Source organism: Ylistrum balloti, unplaced genomic scaffold (genome assembly GCF_031769215.1).
Source record: "Ylistrum balloti isolate Yb309-2 unplaced genomic scaffold, AGI_CSIRO_Ybal_v1 Utg371406, whole genome shotgun sequence".
Lineage (NCBI taxonomy): Eukaryota > Metazoa > Mollusca > Bivalvia > Pectinida > Pectinidae > Ylistrum > Ylistrum balloti.
The window spans coordinates 317,892-343,912 of NW_026782739.1; the positions used below are offsets into that span (position 1 = coordinate 317,892).

At 35.9% G+C, this 26,021-nt stretch overlaps 2 protein-coding genes across 2 annotated transcripts; one reads left to right on the plus strand and one right to left on the minus strand.

Annotated features, from left to right (window-relative positions):
- The first annotated feature begins 80 nt into the window (after nt 1-80).
- LOC132562383 (RAB6A-GEF complex partner protein 2-like) lies at nt 81-15,370 on the plus strand. The gene is made up of 9 exons (XM_060227123.1): nt 81-160; nt 1,906-2,055; nt 2,508-2,659; nt 3,133-3,216; nt 3,526-3,675; nt 6,858-6,998; nt 8,057-8,184; nt 9,286-9,463; nt 10,131-15,370. The coding sequence occupies exons 2-9, from the start codon at nt 1,949-1,951 to the stop codon at nt 10,352-10,354; spliced, it is 1,164 nt and encodes a 387-aa protein (XP_060083106.1). The 5' UTR covers nt 81-160; nt 1,906-1,948; the 3' UTR covers nt 10,355-15,370.
- On the minus strand, nt 14,982-23,992 carry LOC132562385 (glucose-6-phosphatase 2-like). The gene is made up of 7 exons (XM_060227124.1): nt 23,904-23,992; nt 22,227-22,384; nt 19,504-19,622; nt 17,323-17,410; nt 16,649-16,764; nt 15,901-16,143; nt 14,982-15,649 (listed from the first exon to the last, which is right to left on the minus strand). The coding sequence occupies exons 1-7, from the start codon at nt 23,979-23,981 to the stop codon at nt 15,381-15,383; spliced, it is 1,071 nt and encodes a 356-aa protein (XP_060083107.1). The 5' UTR covers nt 23,982-23,992; the 3' UTR covers nt 14,982-15,380.
- Nucleotides 23,993-26,021: the final 2,029 nt, after the last annotated feature.

Below are 26,021 nucleotides of genomic sequence, written 5' to 3' on the forward strand. Positions count from 1 at the left end.
ATTATTTTTAAATCCGGAAATATTATCAGTCTGTCTGGTTTTAACGCTATAGTCAGTCCGAAAAGCGTTTTGTCTGTGTCTTGAATAAGCTTGAGCATGTAGGTCTCTCATTTCGAAAGAAGCCACGACAGCTGTTGATGTTGTTGACATAAGTCATAAGGTAGACGAAAGTTTTTGATCACGTATACTTTAAGAAGTTATTTATCATGTTAAATTGAAATATCACGTGTGAACCATAACATTTATTCTGTTGATGATCATAATCCTCATCGAGTCTTTCTCCTCGAGTCCGGACAACAGGAAAATGACGTTTTATTTAAATGTATAGCCCCCTGTACTGCTAAAATAATGTGATCATTTTATTTTGTATATCACTACCTCAAGACAGGCGTAACATGCTTGTTATTACCTGAGATATAGGGTAAACTTCAAACGTGCCCTACAAATAAATTTCACAGAATATCTGTACGATATATATGCATGCCATCAATCACCTCACACAAACTCTAGATAATACGACCATGGCATGTATATTGTATGTAGAGCCTAAAGAAAGGAAAGTAAGATTGTCAAGAAATCATTGAAAGCCAGCAGGAAAATATGATGGATCAGGCAACTACATGGTAGTCCAGCTATTAGACAACACCCTACAAACAAAGCAATGGCCATGTCCTGCTCTCAAACACGGATACATAAATAAGAGATAACGAAATAGTCAACACCATGGGGCAATTCAGCACCAGTAGCTGGTACTAGATTAATTCATTCAAAGCTCTGACATCCAATACCATTTGAGTCAAGACATTAACCTTCTGATACCACAGTGGAAGAAAATACAACTCAGTAAGTCAACAGGACATGTACATCTTGGCAAAACAAGATCCACTGGAAGGAAATCCAGTGTATTGTAGAAGATTGAGAAATGTAGATGGACTGTATACTCTTCCATAAGAGCAGATCTATACAGCAAAACAGGACTCGGCTAAACAACGCAAAAATAAATCAAGAATCTGAAAGTTGGAGTACCTCACCTCTTATACTCCACAACAAATCGTACGCCAAGGGACATTCAAAGAGCAGGAGTAAAAGCAAGGATTTTGACTTGGACTTACAGTCAATTTGAACAATATTCAACCGATCTAAGGCCAGCCCCACCTGTAAACTTTGTGAATGCTAGTTTGATACTAGATGCCACTTCATTGCTAAATGTGGCAGACTGGAATATATCAAAATTCAATGCAAAAGGAAACTCATTAAGATCATTGGACCAACAAAGCAGGACCTACTGGAAGTTCCAAAGAGCTTTACCCATTCCAGCCTTGACTATTCCTGTTATTCATGCACAGATGTTGTAAAGTAGTCAATCACAACAGAGAAAGAGGCCGGGTTTGGCAGAAGCCCTCAAAGGACAAAAGCAGTCAACAATAAATTGATGAACTCAATCTCTTTACCTGTTGTGATTGACTACTACTACAATTCAGATAAGAAAAAATGATTTTATGTAGACCCTACCTATATCCTTCATCCGGCATCATGTGTTGTGTGGCATGCGTCCTGTGTCCGTGAACAATTAAACACTTTCGACTTTCATAAAAGGTGCTTTAATAAACCAAATGAGTCTCACATTTCTTTCTGGGAAGGAATATTTTTTTTTAGACTTTACTGTAATTTGTATAGAAAAATTGTATTTTTGAGCATAACATTGGTTATTTCCCACTGGAAAAAATTTATAAGAATTATCAGTATAAGATTACAATTTTGATGGCATGCATATATTGACACTGCCTATATTCAGTGTTACAATTTCTGCTTCATGACACTGTTAATTATAAAAGAAAGCATGAATTTGAATGTAATTTTATATTAAGACTTAATATATAATTCTATCCAAATTTTGTTTTAAAGGTGAAGAATAGTTGCTGGTCATGGTGTAGAAGTAGATGTAACGATGATTGAGGTGTCAGCATTTTTGCCCCGTGGGTCGGTCTACTTAGCTGGAGAAGTCATCAAATGTGTCGTCACCTTCACAAGCATACCAACTCATGAGCAAGTGAGGTAAGTCCATATTATTACTGTCGCTCTGTTGAACTGGTCAGTTAGCTTCAGTATATAGAAAAGAGTATGATAGTTGATTTTTTACCCTCATTGTACAAAGTAAAAGCTAAATTCAGTAGCTATATAGGCTTTTGAAATTTCAATTATAGTTGTTTGCTAATATTTACAGTGTCTTTAGAGACTCAAATAGTTGAGCTGCTGACTAATGCTTTTCCTGTTGGACTCATTACAATTTTAAGCCCCCACTACAACTTTTTCTCTTTGTTTTGGGACTTTTATAAATCTGGACTCGCCTTCAAAAAATCCTACTGTATTTATTGTGCAGTTTTCATATTATTTGCAAAATTGCATATATCATAAACACATCACGTAATTGCGTCACTTAACAACTGCATTATAAGGAAACCTACAATCACTTTAATAGATTATTTTATTTAATGATTTATTGATAGAAAGGTCAGTGAGTGTTTGGCATGGGCCAGTGTCCAGATCCATTGTCAGTGTTCTGTCAGTGAAACAAGAGTCCACCTGATACGTTCTGAGCGGATGTCCACAGAAGAGGTGTCAACTACAGGCTGTGATACTTCCTTTGTACCCAGCAAAGGTTACAATATTTTTATGAAACTTGATTTTATTCCTTTTGAGATGAATGCTCGGACATTTTTAATCAAGCTTACCACTGATTTTGTGTTGTATGTACAGCACCACAATATGTTATTTTGTCTCCTTCCATATACTAATTAGCCATCAGTCATAACTTATCACTTGGCATTGAGGAATCCAATTGTTGGCAGACAATGAATTGCCCAGGGCCTGTTGTTTCCATTGTTACCAGTAAATTTCCTCATTCCCGATGATGAAGTGATGTTGTTGCCAAACATTCTTTAATGTTTTTCATTACTCAAAGCACCTATTCTGAGTTAACAGAATCATTATTTCACTGTATTTTGATTGTTTTCTTTCATACACTTCAACAAATAATGAACTAGTAAGGTACTAATAAGCAATGATACTGGGGTTATCATCTATCACAGCAAGTAGAATATCTACTTGTAATTGTAATGTATTGTTGTACAGGTGAGAGAGGATTGACAGTACTATCCTCAAAACCACGGATATTATTTTGTGATCTCAAACTTGCACCTGGGGAGTCAAAATCATGTAAGTATCAGCTATTTAACTTCAATTATGCAAATGTAAATTCCAGTTTCAAAACAAACTTTGAATTAGTTTTGAAGAAATAAAGCCAAAGAAATGCATATACTGAGTATTTGTGTACTATTTCATGAAAGTCCATCCATGCTTTTGAATACTTGATACAACAGGTTTCATACATCTTAATTAGTAAAGGGAAGGAGTTAGTCATTGTAAATATAAACGAGTGAAAAGTGAGACATGGTGATTTGATATGCTATTGAATTTGAATGTTAATTTTATTAAGTACTATAATATTGTATGTTTTCTTTGTAGTTACTTATGAGGACACCATTCCTTCAGATGCTCCTCCATCCTACAGGGGTCAAGCTGTTAAGTACTCCTACAAACTGACCATCGGTGCACAGAAATTTGACCACCCAACTAAGCTGCTAAGAATTCCTTTCAGAGTCCTAGTGCTTCATGGTAATTATAAAACCCAGTGAAATTATGACTTTTCAACAGAATCATCACTTCATTCAACTACATGCCAAAAGCTGTCTACTCTTTCTAGTTACTATCTGTCTATAAAGATTACATCTGTCTATAAAAGTACTATTTGTTTGTATAGCTACCACCTGTCTATAAAGTTACCATCTCTCTGTAGTGTTATAAATTTCCGCTTGTTTGATAATAGTTATTACATATATATATAGATAGGTTCCACATAGTGTTATAGTTACCAGCTGTCTTTTCTCTCTTTATTTAGTTAACAACTGTCTATTTAGTTACTAGCTGTTTTTACCCCACAGCCCGAAAGGGTGTGGGGTATTGTGATCACGCACAACATCTGTCCGTCCATCCACAATTGCGTACCGCTTATTATCTCAAAAACTACATCACCGGTCATCACCATTTTCACTGGGGATGTTTGGCCTATGGACCTACACAACCCATTCTTGAGATAACTTTCCACTTACCCCAACAACACATTTCCAACTTTATAATAAGGCTGTGAGGTATTGCCCACATCTGCGGAGCTATTTTTTCCTTGTCTATTTGATTAACACATGTCTGTTCCTTGTCTATTATTTATTTTTTCCCTGTTTTGTTAGTTACCAGCTGTATTTTCCCTGTCTGTTTAGTTACCAGCTGTATTTTCCCTGTCTATTTAGTTACAAGCTGTTTTTTTCCTGTCTATGTAGTTACAAGCTGTTTTTTCCTGTCTATGTAGTTACAAGCTGTATTTTCTGTGTCTGTGTAGTTACCAGCTATATTTTCTCTGTCTGTTTAGTTACCAGCTGTCTTTTCTCTCTCTATTTAGTTAGCAGCTGTCTTTTCTCTCTCTATTTAGTTACCAGCTGTATTTTCTCCGTCTATTTAGTTACCAGCTTTTTTTTCCCTGTCTATGTAGTTACAAGCTGTTTTTTCCTGTCTATGTAGTTACAAGCTATATTTTCCCTGTCTATTTAGTTACCAGCTGTATTTTCCCAATTTAGTTACCAGCTGTATTTTCTCTGTCTATGTAGTTACAAGCTGTTTTTTCCTGTCTATTTAGTTACAAGCTGTTTTTTTCCTGTCTATGTAGTTACAAGCTGTTTTTTCCTGTCTATGTAGTTACAAGCTGTTTTTTCCTGTCTATGTAGTTACAGGCTGTTTTTTTCCTGTCTATGTAGTTACAAGCTGTTTTTTCCTGTCTGTTTAGTTACAAGCTGTTTTTTTCCTGTCTATGTAGTTACAAGCTGTTTTTTCCTGGTTTTTTCCTGTCTATGTAGTTACAAGCTGTTTTTTTCCTGTCTATGTAGTTACAAGCTGTTTTTTCCTGTCTGTTTAGTTACAAGCTGTTTTTTTCCTGTCTATTTAGTTACCAGCTGTTTTTTCCTGTCTATGTAGTTACAAGCTGTATTTTCCCTGTCTATGTAGTTACAAGCTGTATTTTCCTGTCTATTTAGTTACCAGCTGTAATTTCACTATTTAGTTACCAGCTGTATTTTCTCTGTCTATTTATTTACCAGCTGTATTTTCTCTGTCTATTTAGTTACCAGCTGTATTTTCCCTGTCTATTTAGTTACAAGCTGTTTTTTCCTGTCTATGTAGTTACAAGCTGTTTTTTCCTGTCTATGTAGTTACAAGCTGTTTTTTCCTGTCTATGTAGTTACAAGCTGTTTTTTTCCTGTCTATGTAGTTAGAAGCTGTTTTTTCCTGTCTATGTAGTTACAAGCTGTTTTTTTCCTGTCTATGTAGTTAGAAGCTGTTTTTTCCTGTCTGTTTAGTTACAAGCTGTTTTTTTCCTGTCTTTGTAGTTACCAGCTGTTTTTTCCTGTCTATGTAGTTACAAGCTGTATTTTCCCTGTCTATGTAGTTACAAGCTGTATTTTCCTGTCTATGTAGTTACCAGCTGTATTTTCCGTTACTGTTTAGTTACCAGCTATATTTTCTCTGTCTGTTTAGTTACAAGCTGTCTTTTCTCTTTCTATTTAGTTACCAGCTGTCTTTTCTCTGTCTGTTTAGTTACAAGCTGTCTTTTCTCTCTCTATTTAGTTACAAGCTGTATTTTCTCTGTCTATTTAGTTACCAGCTTTTTTTCCCCTGTCTATGTTGTTACTACCGATCTACTCCCTGTCTATACAGCTACCTCATTTTTAGGTCATCTGACAGAAGGGTCTGATGACCTATTGCGATCACCTTTTGTCCGATTGAGTGAAAGTTGCCGTAGATGTCACCAACACATATAAAGACAAATGTATCTACTCTGTAGTTACACACATTGGAATTGATTTTAGTGATAACTTTACAATGGATGTTGCTAATGTCACTAACTCAAGGCAGGATGAACAGGATTTCCAAAGCAATGTCCATTGAGAAATTATGTCCACACAATATATTGAGATTTGTTTTGATGATTTCAGTTTTCCATTTCTTGTTAAAACATTCCTGCATCCCCAACCTATGGCCTTCACATACTGCAGTTGTTTTCACTATTTAAGAGCCTGTTCCCAATATCACAATTTTCAAGAGATGCAGGTTGATGAAAATTTTAGGGAAGTTTTACAGTGTGGATACTGTGGAATCTGAGAAGTTATTTGGTTTTATGGTACAATGTGATATATGGCTTATAGTCAATATTTCTGTTAAATCAGTAATAAGGAAATGCCTGATGAAGACAGGATACATAGATTTCACAATATGATGAACCCAGATAATGAAAAGATAAATCTTACATGGGTCCATTTAGTGGATATCTCAACAAGGGTTGATGTGGATATCTCAACAAGGGTTGATCCCTGTCCATGGCACAAATCCATGATTAATAATTCAAACTTTTAAGTTTTTGTAAGACTATTCCTTGTATCATCATTAATGTCAGATGAAATTTGCATAAAAATTGATGACATTATCAATTTGTGAGTAGCATCATAGCATGTGTCAGCTGTCTTTCCCTGTGTGAAATAGAGTTATCCCATCCCTACAATGTAACTACCACATGCTCACCTTTGTGAAGTATGTAAGGAAAAGTGATCCCTTACAGGTATAGTTCCCCCCATGGTGAAATGTGTGCAGAATACTGCTTTGAAAAGGTCCAGAATTTAGCTTAAATTGATATAATGATAATAACATTTGGTATTGAATGTTCTATGTCAAACTGTACATTTTTTATGATACTCTAGGGCTGAATGACATCAGTGTGTATACAGAGAATGAAGAAGTCAAGCCATCCAACCCATTTCTGAAACAACAGCAGCCAGAGAATACTCTTCTAGACATCGCCACGCAGATTCTGGAAACTATTACTGCCAGGAAAGCTGCACGTAAGTCCACAGCTGAGTAAGGTAACATAACTCAATATTATTTTTCATTTGTTTTTATAAATGGTTCAAAATTTTGCAGGTATATCAAAAGTTTAAAGCATAAAGAATGCATATATCATAAAGATTGTCAAAAACAAACTTGACCGTTGAATGCTACTTTTTACGGAGCCAATTACTACAATTTTGTAAATATCAAGTCACAGCTAATAAAACATAATTTATAAACTGCTGTAAGAGGTTTGTTTCATGAAAGTTTATCTTTGTGAGCTTGTTGAGATATAGAAATCGGGAAATTTGTCAAGAAAAATTGAAATGTTTGAAAAGAAGCATATCACTTTGAGTAAAAGTGTTTATACCTGGGTACTTAATATTACACTACATATATTGTAACTGATGAAGACATTGTTGTGTCAAGCGACTGATCTACTGCATACTGTACAAGAGTTGTTATGGGAACAAGGGGTGGGGAAGGTTAAACTTACGCTTGTGGAACATGGAGATTGCCTACCTTGATGAGCATTATGATGGATGTAGTGAATTTGAAATCTGCCTCAGAGTTTTCAGGGGAGCATATAGTTGGTGCTTTGTCCATCCATCTGTCCATTCATATCCGCAGCATAACTTTGCTTGCATTTGAACATTGTCATACTAAGACAATACGCAATGTTTGAACGATAGGGCCTGCAACCTCTTAATTATGGAGTTATTGCCCTTCATTGAAATTTTGTTTCCAATATAATTGATTTCAGAGAGCATTTGTCAGTTTCACTGATCCTCGTGTTTGTAGATGGCTAGATAATTACTATAATCACTTTTACCAGTTGTTGTGAACATTATGAAAAATCTCTAAATAATTCTTAATGACCATTTATATTGTCACTCTCAATTGAGATTTTACCAAATAGATCTAGGGAATTTTGCGAATACTCACAAACAACTATACCCGAAGCTAGTAATGAGTTCCACGTCGTTAACACTGTTTATCAGTCCCATTTCTAGGCAGGGAAATAAGGTATGATTAGCACTGTACATTAAATAACTTTCATGCATTTTTTCAGATTCCTACAATATCACGAATGCCAAAGGAAATGTAGCCAAGTTTATTTTATTCAAGCAAGCCTACAAGTTGGGCGAGGATATCGTGGGAGCGTTTGATTTTACAGATGGAACAGTTGCCTGTGTACAGGTACAGTCAGCTTAATACTTTGACATTTTAAATCACCTGTACATGTGGTATCTGTAATCAAACATAAGGTCATGTTTTATAAGGAATAGCATACAATTGAGTTGGTTACATGTTCATTGATGATCTTATTTTCTATTACAAGGATAGATTTACATCATTAGCCCACCATATTAAAATTGATCTACGTCTGTCTGTCTGTCCGTCCGTCCATAAACAATTTTTGTTATCACTATCTCTTGAGAAGTACATGATGGATCTTTCCCAAATTGCATATGTAGGTTCCCTTTGGTCCCTAGTTGTGCCAATTTGACTTTGGACCTGATAAGTAAGGGATGTAGGTTCTCCTTGATCTCCAGTTGTGGCCATTTGATTTTGGACCAGATCAAAAAAGTTTGTTATCGCTATTTTTTGAAAAGCAAGAGATAGTGCATTCTCATATTTTATATGTAGGTTCCTCTTGGTCTCTAGTTGTGCCTGTTCGATTGTTGGTCTGATCATAAAAAACGAAATGGCTGACAGGCTCAAATCTTGGATTTTGACTTTGAAAGTTTCCTATAGCTACTTCTGGAGAAGTGCTTGATTTATTTCTCTCAAGTTTCATATGTAGGTTCCCCCTGGTCTCTAGTTGTGCCCATTTGATTGTAGGTCTGATAAAAAAACAAAATGACTGACAGGCAGCCATCTTGGATTATGCCTTGTAAAGATTGTTATTGCTATTTCTTAAGAAGTACTGACTGGATATCTTATTTCATACGTATGTTCCCTTTGGTCTCTCATTGTGGCCATTTGATTTTGGGAGAAAAAAACAAAATGGCTTCCAGGTGGCCAGTTTGGATTTGGCAGGTTAAGATTATCATCACTATTTCTGCAGGGGAATATTCAAATGTCTTATCATTAAAACCAAAAACAGAGAAGAGAAAAGAAGGGGAAAAATCCAAATTTTGAAGAGCATATAAAGATAAAAAAAAAATGGTGAGCGCCAAGATCCCCATGGGATCTCTTATTATTTTTTGTTTTTCATTATTTGAAAAATAAAAGTAACAGCAAAGAATAACAAAGTAGAAAACCTGTGTCCCTGCAATAGTTTTCTCTGATTTTCAGTTTTCTGTAACACTTCAAAATGAGGAACAGATATCCGAGGAGTGTCGGCGTAAGCCAGGTCAGGGTACGGCTGTGACATCATTTGTGAAACACCATGAAATGTGTCTACATACTGAGAAGACCCACATTAACATCCCAGTACCTCTCACAGCCACTCCAGCCTTCATCACAGACATAGGTATGTGTTTGTTGTGTAAAATGTCCTAAACAAATGGTAACTTATCTTCATATAGGGTTTTTGTGATGGTTCTTTTAACCTCAGTTTTTAGGTCACTAAATGTATCTCATCTATCCTTAGTCCCTTAATGTACATTAATTTTGGAACTGATTAGGAATATGCAATTACCAACCAGTAGCCACCTTTGTAGATTTTAAAGTAAAATTTGTTTTCACTATTCTTAAGAAAGTTAATGTTTTTCCTTTCAAATTTCACACTGATTTTCTTATACTCCCTGGTTGTAGAACTTTGGTAATGTAAGGAAAAGATGCTTACTCACACAATCTACTGCTAATGGCAAGATACATTTGACAGATAGCTTGTAACAGTCAGCATAATATCAGCAGTGGTTGTGTAGACTTTGAGCAACATACTTGACAGTTTGTTCAAATGTTACATTGACCTACTTTTAGTGTAACAGCTTTCATAAAATGTCTATAAGGTGTAAAGTAATGATAACCTGAAGTAAAGGCTTGTTGGCTCTCAAGCTTCTTTGGTTGCACACATGAAATAAGTTTCCCAGTAGCATGAAATAATGTGAACAACACATACCTGTTGGGCCTCTTGGAAATTCCCTAAAATTGCAAAAGCATGTATCAAGGAGAGTTTTGTCTATATTTCATTTCAGTGTGTTTGAGGTGGCGCCTGCATTTTGAGTTTGTCACATGCTGTGAGCCGATTCCAGAGTCAGAACGGCCTACAAATCCAGATGAGAGTGCTTCCTGGAGAGGTCCTCCAACACTTAATGTGGAAACAATGATCTGGGACTTGCCTATTAAGATATTTCCGACTAATCCACTTCATGCATCTAGTGTTACATGTACAAAACCAATATCAAATGTACAGATATAGTTATGACTAATGAAAATGATGGCTCCAGTAGATTGCTAGTAGTATGGAATTAGACTCGATTTCCTAGGAAAGTCTTGCAATGTTTTTTGGTCACCTGGCCTGACCAAGTCTTTGTCTGACATTGTGGATCATAAACTTCAAACATTTTTATGAGCACTGGTCCAGTTGACTCATATTTCAAAAATCTTCTTTTTAATACCTTACATGGTAGAATCAAATACACTTAATGGATGGAAGAGTTTTAAGGTGATGAACCAAAATTTTGAATTTCATTACCCAAGGGGAGAGGGTTAATATTATCAGAATATTTATAGGAAAATGACATTTTTGAGCATAATTTATTTATTTTCCATCGGAATTAACTAGGTTGGAATTATTAGCTTAAGATGACAGTATGCACATATTGACCCAGACTGGCCCCAAGTGGCTGGTGGGCGATACCAAATTTGGTAAGATTGTCATAGATGTAAAATATATTTTAAGATCCAGATAAAGTAGAATCAAATACTCTTTATGCATGAAAGGGTCTTAGCATTTATAGAACCCAAATGACCATTAAGGCCCATAGGTCTCTTGTTTCTGAGTTCAGATAATTTGATGGTATAATCACCATTGTTCATAAATTATTGAGGCCAGTATACATCTACATGTGGATCATGGAATAAACGAGGAAAGTTGTGGACATGTGCAATATTTCACTTCCTTTTCATACAATCTGAGGTTGAAGTCCGTCTGGACCATTACTATGAGGATTTATTGATTAAGAACAAAAAAGTTGAAATAGAGTTTGAGCTGTCTGTGTCTTAACTTAACCATTAATGCATGCAAAATACATCAACTTGATTTGTTTGTCTTGTACTTATGGAAAAGCAGTAACATTGCATTATCATGCTGTGAATCGAGATTATTTGCATGCTGGTGTAAATTGATCCTGAATAATTTAATTTAAATATCTAGATCATTGTTTACATTTATTTTACTTTTAAGACCTACCTCAATATTGTATAGAATTGTTGAACAATATTCTACATACATTCTGGGAAATCTCACTATCACAAACACAGGTCTTGGAGCATTGATTGTGTTCCTTTTAACTGATAACTAGCAAAATTTGTAGCAGTATAGGTTAAGAAAGTTTGTAATTCTTTAGGTAAATTATCTTGGGTTCTAGGTATGCAGCACTCAACAAAACATGTCAGTAAATGTTTATGAGTATTTACGTTAATTTTGTGGTTGTAAAATAATGATTTGATAGCTTTAGCTATGAAGTGTGTATAGATTCCTTGTTAAAACATGTCATAAACATTTTTACTTTAAATATTAAATATTTAACAGAGTTGAAATAAGTGTTGGACTTTCTATCCAGGAAAGTGCTAGTAAGAGGAACGCTGGTGGTGTTGCTACTCAAGTTATAAAAATGTTTCTTTAAGATTTCTCATTAGAATGGAGACTACTGTTAAGGAAAACCTTCAGAAAAAGTCTCAAATAGAAAACTTACCACCTTATTGTATATAACTTACTAGTCATTTGTCTGACGAGGACAAAGGTGTAATTATCAAAATGTCACAAAGATTTTGCAATTGGGCTATGGCACTATAACCAGTCTTATTTATGACCCTGAAGAAAAGCTTTCACAAAGCTGTGTTGAATTTTTTCTAAACCCAAGTGATACTTGAACTTTTCATTTGAAACTTTTCTCAAGTTAAGGTAAGTTTGTGAAATTGGAGTAAGACAGTAGTGTAAATTCATATTTTCAGATCTCTCGCTTTTCAAAGATAAAGTTTGATATTATTTTTGGGATGTGTGTCTGTCCGTCCCACTGTTTTTGTATAATAAATGTCATCCTCGATACTGCAGGGGTTGCAATCACTTTTGCTCTCTGCACCCCTGGATTATGTCATTGCAAAATTGAAGGTTCGATGTGCTTCAAAATGCTACTCTTTCTTAATGCTTGAATGGATTTCAATCAAATTTAGACTAAACATCACTGGGAGTGTGGAATCATTTCTTAGATTCAGAAAGTTGATACAACTTAGTGGATGGGAATGACCTTGATCAACTTGAAAGGTCACATATCAAATATGTTAAAACATTTAAATGACTTTTTCTCAATAGCCAAAAGGTGTAGGATGATGATATTTGGCCTGTAGCATGCTAGGATGAAGGGCTACCATCTTTGTTAATATGAAAGACATTAAACCACTTTCAAGGTCACAGGTATCCAATGTGTTGAAATGTTGAAATGACTTCTTTTCTATAAATAAAAAGTCTAGGGTCTTGATATTGGGTCTGTGGCTTGCTTTTTCAACAAGCAATATGTCCAAAGTAATGGCAACTATGTATTGTATGTATAAAGAATATGATTTCAATTTTGCAGAAAATTTCTTGATGAACCAACAATGTGTTCCATGTAAGCTGTAGAATAATTAAGCAATTTATTTTAGGCCTATTTTGCAACTTTCATAAATACGTCTTTATAGTCAGATGACTGTTAAAACGCATGTGCCTCTTGTTTCTCATGGGATCCAAATTACTTTGCATGTGCCTTCAATTTTGCCATGAGATGTTCCAGGGGTGCAGAGAGTGAAAGTGATCGTAACCCCTGGAATATCGAGGATGGTTCCATGAGTACAGAGAGTGAAAGTGATTGTAACCCATGGAGTATCGAGGATGGTTCCAGGGGTACAGAGAGTGAAAGTGATTGTAACCCATGGAGTATCGAGGATGGTTCCAGGAGTACAGAGAGTGAAAGTGATTGTAACCCCTGGAATATCGAGGATGGTTCCAGGAGTACAGAGAGTGAAAGTGATTGTAACCCATGGAGTATCGAGGATGGTTCCAGGGGTACAGAGAGTGAAAGTGATTGTAACCCATGGAGTATCGAGGATGGTTCCAGGAGTACAGAGAGTGAAAGTGATTGTAACCCATGGAGTATCGAGGATGGTTCCAGGGGTGCAGAGAGTGAAAGTGATTGTAACCCATGGAGTATCGAGGATGGTTCCAGGAGTACAGAGAGTGAAAGTGATTGTTACCCATGGAGTATCGAGGATGGTTCCAGGAGTACAGAGAGTGAAAGTGATTGTAACCCATGGAGTATCGAGGATGGTTCCAGGAGTACAGAGAGTGAAAGTGATTGTAACCCATGGAGTATCGAGGATGGTTCCAGGAGTACAGAGAGTGAAAGTGATTGTAACCCATGGAGTATCGAGGATGGTTCCAGGAGTACAGAGAGTGAAAGTGATTGTAACCCATGGAGTATCGAGGATGGTTCCAGGAGTACAGAGAGTGAAAGTGATTGTAACCCATGGAGTATCGAGGATGGTTCCAGGGGTGCAGAGAGTGAAAGTGATTGTAACCCCTGGAATATCGAGGATGGATAAATGTAAACGGATTTTTATCAGTTTTGGTTTGCATGTGTCTTGATAACACTTCATTTCTGAATAAAATGTCATTAATTGAGGTTTATGCATGATTAAAAAAAGTACTTCATTTCTGATTGGCCAATAGGTTTCTGTCAATAATTTGCTAAATGTAAAGGTATCAAGCTTCTGATTGGCCTATAGATTTTCATGCTAAAACTTTGCTAAATGTCAATGAATTACAAGGACATTCTGTTTAAAGATGATCTTACCAACATTTAAAGAAATTTTAGCTTAAGGAACCAATAAAAGTGGGAGTTGTAAATCCACAAATTTGTTTGTCTTTGTGGTTTGAAGCCATTTAGATTGTTTTGTGGTACAATTGTTCATTGGTGCTGCAAATAAAACTAATTCCCATTAAATAGATCAACGAAATCTGTCCTTTTTTAATTAAAACTGAAATCAAGAAAATCTCAAATACTTTCAAACTTCAGGACAAGTGAAGGTTGTATCTGAACAGTATCTGGATTATGTATCTAATATACATTCAAAGTAGATATGAGGAGAATGTTTCTGTGTTTATTTTCTCTGTAATGGTGCTTGAAATGTGTGATAATCATTTCTTGACTGTAAAGATGAGTATGGGACCACCTCAGACATTTCATTTTACAGTCTGTTAAAACGATGGACAAACACCTTTAAGAGACTTATAACTTTCATCACATTGTCCTACATGTACATATAATGATTAAGGGCAATTGGTTTTGGTTAAATATATGTATTTGAAATTTTCATGGAAGTATATACATATATACCGGTGCCATTGTAAGTGTGTTTTTATATACGACCGTGGTATTTTGTCCTATCTGTTCTGTATCAATAGGATGGAAGTGGGGACTTCATGTGTTAAACACATTTTGGAATTTGATGTATGTTTATTTACAAGTGACCACCAGTATTTTATTTGTACTTGTTATCTGTATATAGGAAATTGGCAGGATACATTCTTGTCAAATAATATTTCATATGATCAAAGGAGACATGAGGTTTGCATGTCTTCATCTGTTCTTCTATCACGAAAGCTGCTTCCCAAGGCCATATCTGTCATTCTGTTTTACAAGGAGTTAGGAACAAATTTAGAATTTTTATATACCTGAAGAAGGTTACATAGCTAATTCCAATATTATCTCTGTCTAGCGCTGTTGTTTTTGTGCTCCAGTGGAGACAATTCAAGATTACAGCATGTAAATACAAAATACACTCAAATCTTTAATATTAACATGTAAATGTCAATATGAAAGTGCAAGATAGGAACAAGAAAATTTGATTCAAAGTTCGTTAATTAGAATATTTTGTCCTGAGACTGCACGATAGAGACAAGACTAAGGACTTCTTACTTGTTCACTTTTTTTCATAAACTCTCACTCACTCCTTGCCTTTTGTCTTTAATTTATTGGTCCTCCAAGAATGGTCATATCAATGACATACATTTTATACAAAGAAACTAGATGCTGTGTAAACTCACAATGATGAGGAAAACAAATGTAAAAATAAATATTTGAAAAAAGTACCTCCAACTCCATGTCAACAACCGCAATTAACTGAATCAGTTTTGTGCAGATAGTTACCATGGTAATAAAAGGAAGTATAACAGTTATTCACAAGTATTAGTCTTTTTTTTCCTCAACAGATACCGTAAAGCATTTGTCAAAGATTACAGGTATTAAGATCACCAGGATTGACATCATGCAGAAAAATTTGATGAAAGCTCCTCCATAAAATATTGCATCGGTGTCCCTTGAAAGCTTGATAGTTTCCATCATCAAAGTCACACACAAACTTAAAATGATCTGTAATACTTTAGATAAGCTGTAAAATGCCCTTGGCTTCTCTTCCAGTGATATTTTCCCAAGGACTTTGACATTGAATCCAAATCCTGCAATCAGCAAAATACGACTATGAAGTAATGTTTGTTTGACAACACTTAAATGTCAGTTTTGAAAAAGATGTTGCCCTATTAGTAACAGTTGGCATGAAAAAATGCACCCTAACACAGACCAGTATAACAGTATCAATAATTATTTATGTTACATTTGAATCACATTATACTTGAGACCTGGTCTTATGTTAATATGATTATAGTGGCAGAAAAGTTCACAAACATAGAGACATATTTCCTGTACGTACCTGCCAAACAAGAGATGTCCCTGACGACAGCAAAGAACAGTGTGGTGTCGGGATGGACCCATGTGGATGAAGCACACCATTTGTAGGCCATTGGAATAGACCACAGTGGGTCATATCCTAGCAACAACAGGGCACTGTATGTCAACATACATACTCCCATAGCTACCACTGTTCCCAATAGGTAATGTTTGCTATGGAACCTTGAAACAACATCCACTTTAATCATATTCCCTATTCCCATTCCTGTAAGATTTTGAAATAGATACAGTTCATATTTCTGAACATGCTGTTGACATGCCCTTTTTCTAATATTGTAATTAATGTGAACTTATATCTATAATATTCTATCATATATTGCTGATTTAACAAATTCCACATTAGTGTTTATTATTTTTTTAAATCACTTTAAAAATGTAAACAAGCAGGTTCCAACCCTTTTTGATTCATGTAATATAACATGGTTTGTTTGACAGATATTGAGATTTCTTGATACTGTAAATGTAATTAATTTGGTGCAATGATATATATTTTAACCCATGATCCCTTTTTGACAAGTAAGCTCAGTGACCAATTAGTTTATCATTAATCAATGCTTTGTGAGGACATACTTAAATTGCAATTAGTACATTCTCATTTACTCAATACTTACAGCAAGAAAAGTGTTAAAATAGTATTATACATAGAATAAACATGTTTACAGTACATGTGCTGGAATATTTACACAATGAATGAAGTTAAACAGATTTACCTATCAAAGTGCCGATAATAACTTGATGAGGGAAATGAGTTGCTATGAAAACACGAGAAATGTTCACTGCAAAGATAACTACAGCAAAACTCGACCATACTGCCACCCGCAATATTCTGCTGAGACAAAATTCAGGCTTTATAACACAGTGATTATTATACATGTGCTAATAAACTAAAACTTTGAAAAATTACTACACATGACTCTTTAACTACATATTAAATATACTTAACTGACAATTGAAATTTTGAGTCTTTTTTGTTTATACAGTTTGAGATGATAATGAAGTTATAAAGAACAGATATTATGAATAATTCATCACCTTTTTATCCAAACGCTAAAATATTTCTTTTCACAAACAAAACTGATCCAAGCCTGGCTTGTGACCATGTTCAAAACAATCCAATTCTTTATTACTTTTAGCCTTGCAGCTCATCAGTTCAGAATGACATACAACACAGACAGGTGTGCACAGCAATGGAACATCCGACACACATCATCAGTTAACACAGTGTAGAGAGAATTTAACATATTACTCAAGTACAATTAAATTATTCCTTTTCTTGTTACTCATTATGATCAATTTTGAAAAATCTGATAATTATTTCTAGTTTGCAGATTTCATAAAACAAATACAAAAAGTATGACAAGGATTAAGCTTACTGGTTATGTACCTTTGTAGTTTCAATCTGGAATCCAATATTGCCTTTACAAGGACATAAAATACAGCCGATGTCACCATGGCATGTCCAGAGGGGCTTCCTAAAATACAAGTGTTAGTAATAATTACAAGGCGCTCGATCATGTTGGTTTCATAGTTAAATGTATACAAGTTTAAGGAATAGAAAAGGAGAAACTCCTGAAGCCAGGTTTCCAAACAGTGTACTCTACTTTCTTCTGGAGCCTGGTACCTTATCATTACCAGCAATCGGCTCTATAAGAGAGTGGATAAGACTGCCTGGAAGCCCGGCTCTAAAAGAGAGCGGATAAGACCGCCTGGAAGCCCGGCTCTGTAAGAGAGCGGATAAGACCGCCTGGAAGCCCGGCTCTGTAAGAGAGCGGATAAGACCGTCTGGAAGCTCGGCTCTGTAAGAGAGCGGATAAGACCGCCTGGAAGCCCGGCTCTGTAAGAGAGCGGATAAGACCGCCTGGAAGCCCGGCTCTATAAGAGAGCGGATAAGACTGCCTGGAAGCCTGGCTTTGGGAGTTGTGACTCCTTCCTGTTTATTTGTTATTTCAGAAGTAGTGTCTGTATCTGATAGGGATCCCCCTTACACCTTACACATAAAAACTTGGTTGGATTCTTGGAGAATTTCTCCATCTAGAGATTTTTCTCATCAAGTTTTGTAAATGTATAAGTACAACAGTAAATCTGGGGATTCTTTATAGTATTCCTGTGTGAATTACATACATTCATGATTAACTCATAGCCAATTGTTATCCAAATGTTTAATTATATCCTTATCCAAATAACTAGGTCAATTTGTTTGATGGATATGTTGCACCTGGTCCTGTTTCACAGGTGAGATATAATTTTGTGTACATACCTGGTCCTGTTTCACAGGTGAGATATTATTTTTTATACACACCTGGTCCTGCTTCACAGGTGAGATGCAATATTGTGTACATACCTGGTCCTGTTTCACAGATGAGATATAATATTGTGAACTTATCAGGTCCTGTTTCACGAGTGAAGCACATGAATAACACAATGTACAGACTTGGTACAATTTGTTTCCCAGGTAAGGCATACTATTGTGAACTGACCTGGTCCTCATTTACAAATTAAGTACATAAAAAGTATTGTGATCATGCCTGATCCTATTTTCCAGGTGAGATGTTATACGGTGCACATACTTAGGTCCGTTGGCAAGATGTAATATTGCATACCTACATGGTCTTGTTTCACAAAAGAAGTACATGAATAATTTTGTATTCATATCTGCTTTGTTTCACAGATCAGATATATTGTGTACAAACCTTGTTCTGTGTCACAGGTGAGATATAATTTTGTGTACATACCTGGTCCTGTTTCACAGGTGAGATATAATTTTGTGTACATATCTGGTCCTGTTTCACAGGTGAGATATAATTTTGTGTACATACCTGGTCCTGTTTCACAGGTGAGATATAATTTTGTGTACATACCTGGTCCCTTTCACAGGTGAGATATAATTTTGTGTACATACCTGGTCCTGTTTCACAGGTGAGATATAATTTTGTGTACATATCTGGTCCTGTTTCATAGGTGAGATATAATTTTGTGTCATACCTGGTCCTGTTTCACAGGTGAGATATAATTTTGTGTACATACCTGGTCCCTTTCACAGGTGAGATATAATTTTGTGTACATACCTGGTCCTGTTTCACAGGTGAGATATAATTTTGTGTACATATCTGGTCCTGTTTCATAGGTGAGATATAATTTTGTGTACATACCTGGTCCTGTTTCACAGGTGAGATATAATTTTGTGTACATACCTGGTCCCTTTCACAGGTGAGATATAATTTTGTGTACATACCTGGTCCCTTTCACAGGTGAGATATAATTTTGTGTACATACCTGGTCCTGTTTCATAGGTGAGATATAATTTTGTGTACATATCTGGTCCTGTTTCATAGGTGAGATATAATTTTGTGTACATACCTGGTCCTGTTTCACAGGTGAGATATAATTTTGTGTACATACCTGGTCCCTTTCACAGGTGAGATATAATTTTGTGTACATACCTGGTCCTGTTTCACACGTGAGATATAATTTTGTGTACATACCTGGTCCTATTTCACAGGTGAGATATTATTTTGTGTACATACATGGTCCTATTTCACAAGTGAGATATAATTTTGTTACATACCTGGTCCTGTTTCACAGGTGAGGTGATATTGTGTAGGAAGCATGGCATCCAAGTTTTCCTTTTCAAGGTTGTTGAATTTCTCTCCAGCCCACCAGTAAGGTCGATCACCATGGAGGATACTAGAAAGGTAATCAACAGCATAACACAGCAAACACTAGTCATCACACAGTAAATATTAGTAATCTCACAGCAAATATTAGTAATCACACAGTAAATATTAGTAATAATGCAGTAAATTCTAAAGATCATACAGTAGACAACAGATATTACAAAGAAACATAAGACATTATGAAGAGAACACAACACATCATTACCTCAGTAGTGGATATTGGACATCATACTGTTAACACTAGACATCATACAGTTAACACTGGACATCTTACAGTTAACACTAGACATCATACTGTTAACACTAGACATCATACAGTTAACACTAGACATCATACAGTTAACACTGGACATCTTACAGTTAACACTAGACATCATACTGTTAACACTAGACATCATACTGTTAACACTAGACATCATACAGTTAACACTAGACATCTTACAGTTAACACTGGACATCTTACAGTTAACACTGGACATCTTACAGTTAACACTAGACATCATACAGTGGACACTTGACATCAAACAGTGGACACTAGACATCATACAGTAGACACTAGACACCATACAGTGGACACTAGACATCATACAGTGGACACTAGACATCATACAGTAGACACTAGACATCATACAGTAGACACTTGACATCATACAGTGGACACTTGACATCATACAGTAGACACTAGACATCAATACAGTAGACACTAGACTTCATACAGTGGACACTAGACTCCCAGGCATAAGATAGTAAACATTAGACATCATGCTTTTGAAAACAGAAGCAAACAGATCTTGACATCATTCAGTAGATACTGAACATTATGCAGTAAATTCTAGACATAATATTCTAGACACTAGCCATCAAGTAGTAGACACAAGACAAACAGAAGGCAAAAGAGGTAAACAAATTTCTGACATCATTCAGAAGACACTAGATATCATAAGAAGATAAGAGACATCATACAGTAGACACTAGACCCCATGCAAAGACTACACATATATTACAGAAGACACATGGCTTTAATGACTAGGTCAATTATTTCAGATTTAGACACATACGCCCTAACCTAATCTAAAGTAGAGACATCCATGAAGGTATTTTAATTTTTGCTATCTCCTATTTCAATCCTCTGTTTCCATTGAAGAAGCATTCATCGTTTACATTAAAGAAGAAAGAAAAAAACGAACACCTTTGCATTGTGGGTATTCTATTAACTATTTGAATGTGATGAAATTTTTTCTCTTACACAATGTGCAAGTTTAATCGTCATGACTCAGTTATTTTCTGTACATAAAATTTAATTCATCTTTCTGTACATGTATACAAAATTCAATTACCTTGGCCCAGCTGTTTTCTGTGCTCAGTCGGATCAACATCTATTTAGTTGTATTTAAAACATCTTAGGTAGAAGTGTACTCAACATCAACCAGCTTCAAAAAATTAGGTAGGTAGAATACTTTTATTATTTGCCGACCGGTTTCGCCAGTTAACCTAATTTTTTGAAGCTGGTTGATGTTGAGTACACTTCTACTTAACTGGCGAAACCGGTCGGCAAATAATAAAAGTATTCTACCTACCTAATTTTTTGAAGCTGGTTGATGTTGAGTACACTTCTACCTAAGATGTTTTAATTATACTATTGAGTGACTCCCGGCATACCTTCTGGTATTCATCTTCCAGTGATCTACCCAGCTAAGGACCCCTCCTTACTTACCGGACCGACGTTGGCTCCTTCCCCCCTGTTAGTTGTATATAAGTAGTAAGTTACCTTTGTTTTCTTTATTTTCACCCTTCCCTAATAACTCTCCCCTGGTAGCAATTAACATTCTACAAATGTCCTTGAATCATCTTTAATTGAAAGAAAAAAGGAATTTTTTCGTTCTTCCTTTGGAATTAAAATATTTCATCCAACAGTACACATTACCTGTTACATAAGACATAAAAAACTTTATGTGAGAAAACATTTACCTACCAGGCATTTTCTTTTTAACAACCTTAGATAAAGTTGTGCACTCTCTTGCCTGGTATGGAATTTGATTTAAAATGTTTACATCAAAAGAATATTTTTCAGCTTAAACATTTTAATTCTACTCATCTTGTTGACCACAGGGTACAAAGCTATATTGCACTGCAAGTATCTCTGTATATAGTAACTAAAGAACATCATAAATAGAAACACAGAACAAGTTTACTTCAGGTGTGTTGGCATGGTTTATCTCCCCATTAATAGTTCATTTAGAGACATGGCCTTCTTGAAGAAGCTGGTGGCTACAACAACATAACAGAAGGCATGTTGCATGCCATCCATAGCAACAATGGTGTCTAGCCCTACGACACATAACAGCACAGACTAGCCTGTTTCTCAGCTTCCTAACAAACACAAACTGCCAGTTAGGTAACATCAAATCATGTTCCTTTGATCTTTACCTGGGGGTAATGTAGATCAAAGCTCTACTAACTGAGATATTGCAGCCTAGTTGAGAACAAATGTTGAAGGAAATAAGAAGTACACCACACACTTATTGTTTCTCTATCAATATGTAAATGTATTGTGATAATTGATGTATTTATACAATTAAAGCATTGGATCTTCTCATAATAAGGCAAAGCTTACAGCTTTAAAAATGCATTCAGCCACTCCGCAACACAGGCAACCCACAACACCTGTGTTCCTCTTGTTTTGCTGAGACAGAAGGTAACAGGAAAGTAGATAAGGAATGCATAGCGAGGGTCTCCAAGTTTATTCAGAAACAGCATCCATTCCGAGTATTTCTGAAAATAGTCATATTAGCAACCACATGTATAACTTTCATTAGGAGAAATGATAGATAAGTGCTTAGGATTGAATAAACAGATCATGCTTTCTAGTGCAACTCAAGTGACAACAAATAAAAAAAATCACCTTATATAATAATTTCTTTTCTTTACAGTTAACAATTATACATCAAGGTGACTTATATGAATTGAAGTGAATTCACACATAGATATTATGTTACTAAGTAATTTGGATGTCTCACTACCAGGTCAACACTAATCTGTTTGTCCCACTACCAAGACACCACTAAACTATTTGTCCCACTACCAAGTCAACACTATTCTGTTTGTCCCACTTTCACAAACTTAGTTGTCAAACTTCCCATCTAGAACTTATCTGATTGTCCCACAACCTAGCCACCACTAACCTATTTGTCCCACAGCCCAGCCACTCCTGATCTGTTTGTCTTACAACACTGATTGTCCCACAACCCAGCCACTACTGATCTGTTTGTCCCACTACCCATACACCACTATTCTGTTTGTCCCACTACCCATACACCACTAATCTGTTTGTCACACTACCCATACACCACTAATCTGTCTGTTCCACTACCCATACACCACTAATCTGTTTGTCACATTACCCATACACCACTAATCTGTTTGTCCCACTACACAGACACCACTAATCTGACTGTCCCACTACCCAGACACCACTAATCTGACTGTCCCACTACCCAGACACCACTAATTTGACTGTCCCACTACCCAGACACCACTAATCTGTTTGTCCCACTACCCAGACACCACTAATCTGACTGTCCCACTACCCAGACACCACTAATCTGACTGTCCCACTACCCAGATACCACTAATCTGACTGTCCCACTACCCAGATACCACTAATTTGTTTGTCCCACTACCCAGATACCACTGATTTGTTTGTCCCACTACCCAGATACCACTAATCTGACTGTCCCACTACCCAGATACCACTAATCTGACTGTCCCACTACCCAGATACCACTAATCTGACTGTCCCACTACCCAGACACCACTAATCTGACTGTCCCACTACCCAGATACCACTAATCTGACTGTCCCACTACCCAGATACCACTAATTTGTTTGTCCCACTACCCAGACACCACTAATCTGACTGTCCCACTACCCAGACACCACTAATCTGACTGTCCCACTACCCAGATACCACTAATTTGTTTGTCCCACTACCAGATACCACTAATCTGTTTGTCACACTACCCAGATACCACTAATTTGTTTGTCCCACTACCAAGTCAACACTAATCTGATTGTCTTACTACACTGGTTGTCTCACTATTTAGCCATCACTATTCTGGCTCTACCATCTAGTTATATGTTCCTCCTTCATTAATTTTCCTAAGTATTCCCCTCATAAAATACAGGTACCTGGATTGTATGTCAGAGATCTGGTTTGACCACAAATTAGAGCCCTCATCTTTAGCAGAAAATATTAAGTGATGCTGAATTGACAGGCTATTAATATACTTACATTGAATTGTTTCTGAATAACAGTTATGGCCCACCAGCCATAGAAGTGTATCTCAGTGACAAGATCTAGAATACACATGTTAGTTATCACTATATTCAGTGTCTTGGATGACAGCACATTTACTGAAACATATCTTCAATCTGAAATACAAAATAGTAAGGGAAGTCTTAATTAATTTAATATGAAACGATGCCTTTAAAACCGAGGAAATTTCAGAATCCCTTTCCTACCATGTGTAGAGCTAATTTCTACAAGTAAAATTCAGGCTGTACTTAATGATCAATAAAGTTTACAGTACACAGGGGCATGAGAACCTTACTATAGGTGGATTATATGTAACTGGACTCATTCATATTTATAACATACATTTAGACGCTTTGTTGGGGCTAGCCGCTAGGTCTATTGTATATACTGTCTTAACTCAAAACTACTAAAATGTTATAAATATCCCGGAATATGTTCATATACACACGTGACAAGATATCAGGGACCTGTACAATAGACAAGGCCTACGTGTGTGGATACATCTACTGTATTGCCGAACACGTTATTAAGAACGCTAGGTCTTAAGCCTACATTAGCCACAACAAGACGCATAATGTAGATATCATATGATAAACTTCAGAAATTTGTCATTAATATATATATATATATAAACTACGTACGAAAGCATCATACCTTTATACTGTAACGTATACGTGTGCATGTCTCCCGTGAAGTGAAAGTAGGTAGAGACTAATATCAGAGCCGGAACTCGGTTATAGAAAAATAACAAAGAGCTATGTCCCCTGAATTCCAAACTGACAACATTCAAACCTGTGGGTGCAATAACATAATTTACTCTCGTATTACTTATCACCTTTAATGGAAAATTAAACACATTATTGTCCATGAGTAACATTTTTTTACAAACGCATTTCATCAAAAGTCGGGAACGCAAAAATGATATTGCGCTAAAAGAACATTTTGGAATAAAGTATTGTTATGTTTGCGCAAGGACGTAATATACGTCCCTAAGTTGACTTTTCCATTCGGTGATCAGCTTTAAAACTGTATAAAGAAGGGAGAAAAATCTTAGGAAAATGACAACTAAACGGAAAAAGAGCTCAAATCAAATTTGGAGCACAAGTAATGTGACGATATAATCGGTCAGCACAAGGTTACAAAGAAAAGTGCGATGTATGATATATAGTTAAATCATCTTTTAATGTCCACATGCAGATGAACCTGAAAATAAAACCTGTATATAACACGTATACGGGTAACTGTGATCAATGTGGTGTTCGGTAATATATATTATAAACATAGTCTTAACTACAATAAACTCCCTAACGCATGCTGGATATATCGGATTTTTAAAAAGTATTACAATTTTTTTAAAACCATCAGTTTCATTGGTTCGGTGGATTTTTAAACCTCTTTTAAATTTTCATACAATATTGATAATGAACTAAGATACAAGATGCCGAGTGGACAGTTGTAGCTCCGTTGTCAGATTTCCGATGAAGTAACCAATTATTCGCATTTCATTCTAAATAGTTCCTATGCTTATGTATTAATATGTGTGTAACAAATCGGTAAAAATCCTCCTAAAATACTAGATGATATAGAGGATAGTCCAGTCCAGTCATTAACACACGATTTGATTCCCTAAATTATCCTTTTCGCAAAAAGATGGTCCAGACCAAATTTGAACGTTTTACCTTCACCATCAGGAAAGAGAGGGTTGGGTTGTGTTGATTCAATTTATCCAAAGTTTGCCTCATTTGGTAAAAGTGCATTTTCATCAAAATAAGGAGAAGGATTTTGACGATTAACCTGTATAACCTTCATTACTCTAACCCGCCTTACAAAATCGAATTCCTATCGCCCATGGATATTTCCATGAATTTCGTCAAAATCCAATCATGAAATGACGCCCACCAGCCCTGTGGACAGAGTGAGCTTTCGTTAGTAAATATTACAATACTGAAGTAACTTTTCAATATCTATATACATTTAAACTGAAAAGTCGTGTATCAGCTTACCTGAACGTGCCTCTCTTGCACGTGACGACGTTTAGAACTCGTTATGTCCATCTTTACTCCGGGGTTACCTTTACACATGTAGCATGTCGAG

What these genes read in the sequence shown, in the direction of transcription:
- LOC132562385 (XM_060227124.1), bottom strand. Translation starts at nt 23,981, where the DNA reads ATGTGTATTCTAGATCTTGTCACTGAGATACACTTCTATGGCTGGTGG. An exon ending in TCCAGATTGAAACTACAAAG is followed by an intron (nt 16,765 to 17,322) that starts GTACATAACCAG and finishes TTGTCTCAGCAG; the next exon opens with AATATTGCGGGTGGCAGTAT. An exon ending in GGACATCTCTTGTTTGGCAG is followed by an intron (nt 15,650 to 15,900) that starts GTACGTACAGGA and finishes TGCTGATTGCAG; the next exon opens with GATTTGGATTCAATGTCAAA.
- LOC132562383 (XM_060227123.1), top strand. Translation starts at nt 1,949, where the DNA reads ATGATTGAGGTGTCAGCATTTTTGCCCCGTGGGTCGGTCTACTTAGCT. An exon ending in TTCCTTTGTACCCAGCAAAG is followed by an intron (nt 2,660 to 3,132) that starts GTTACAATATTT and finishes ATTGTTGTACAG; the next exon opens with GTGAGAGAGGATTGACAGTA. An exon ending in CAGAGTCCTAGTGCTTCATG is followed by an intron (nt 3,676 to 6,857) that starts GTAATTATAAAA and finishes ATGATACTCTAG; the next exon opens with GGCTGAATGACATCAGTGTG.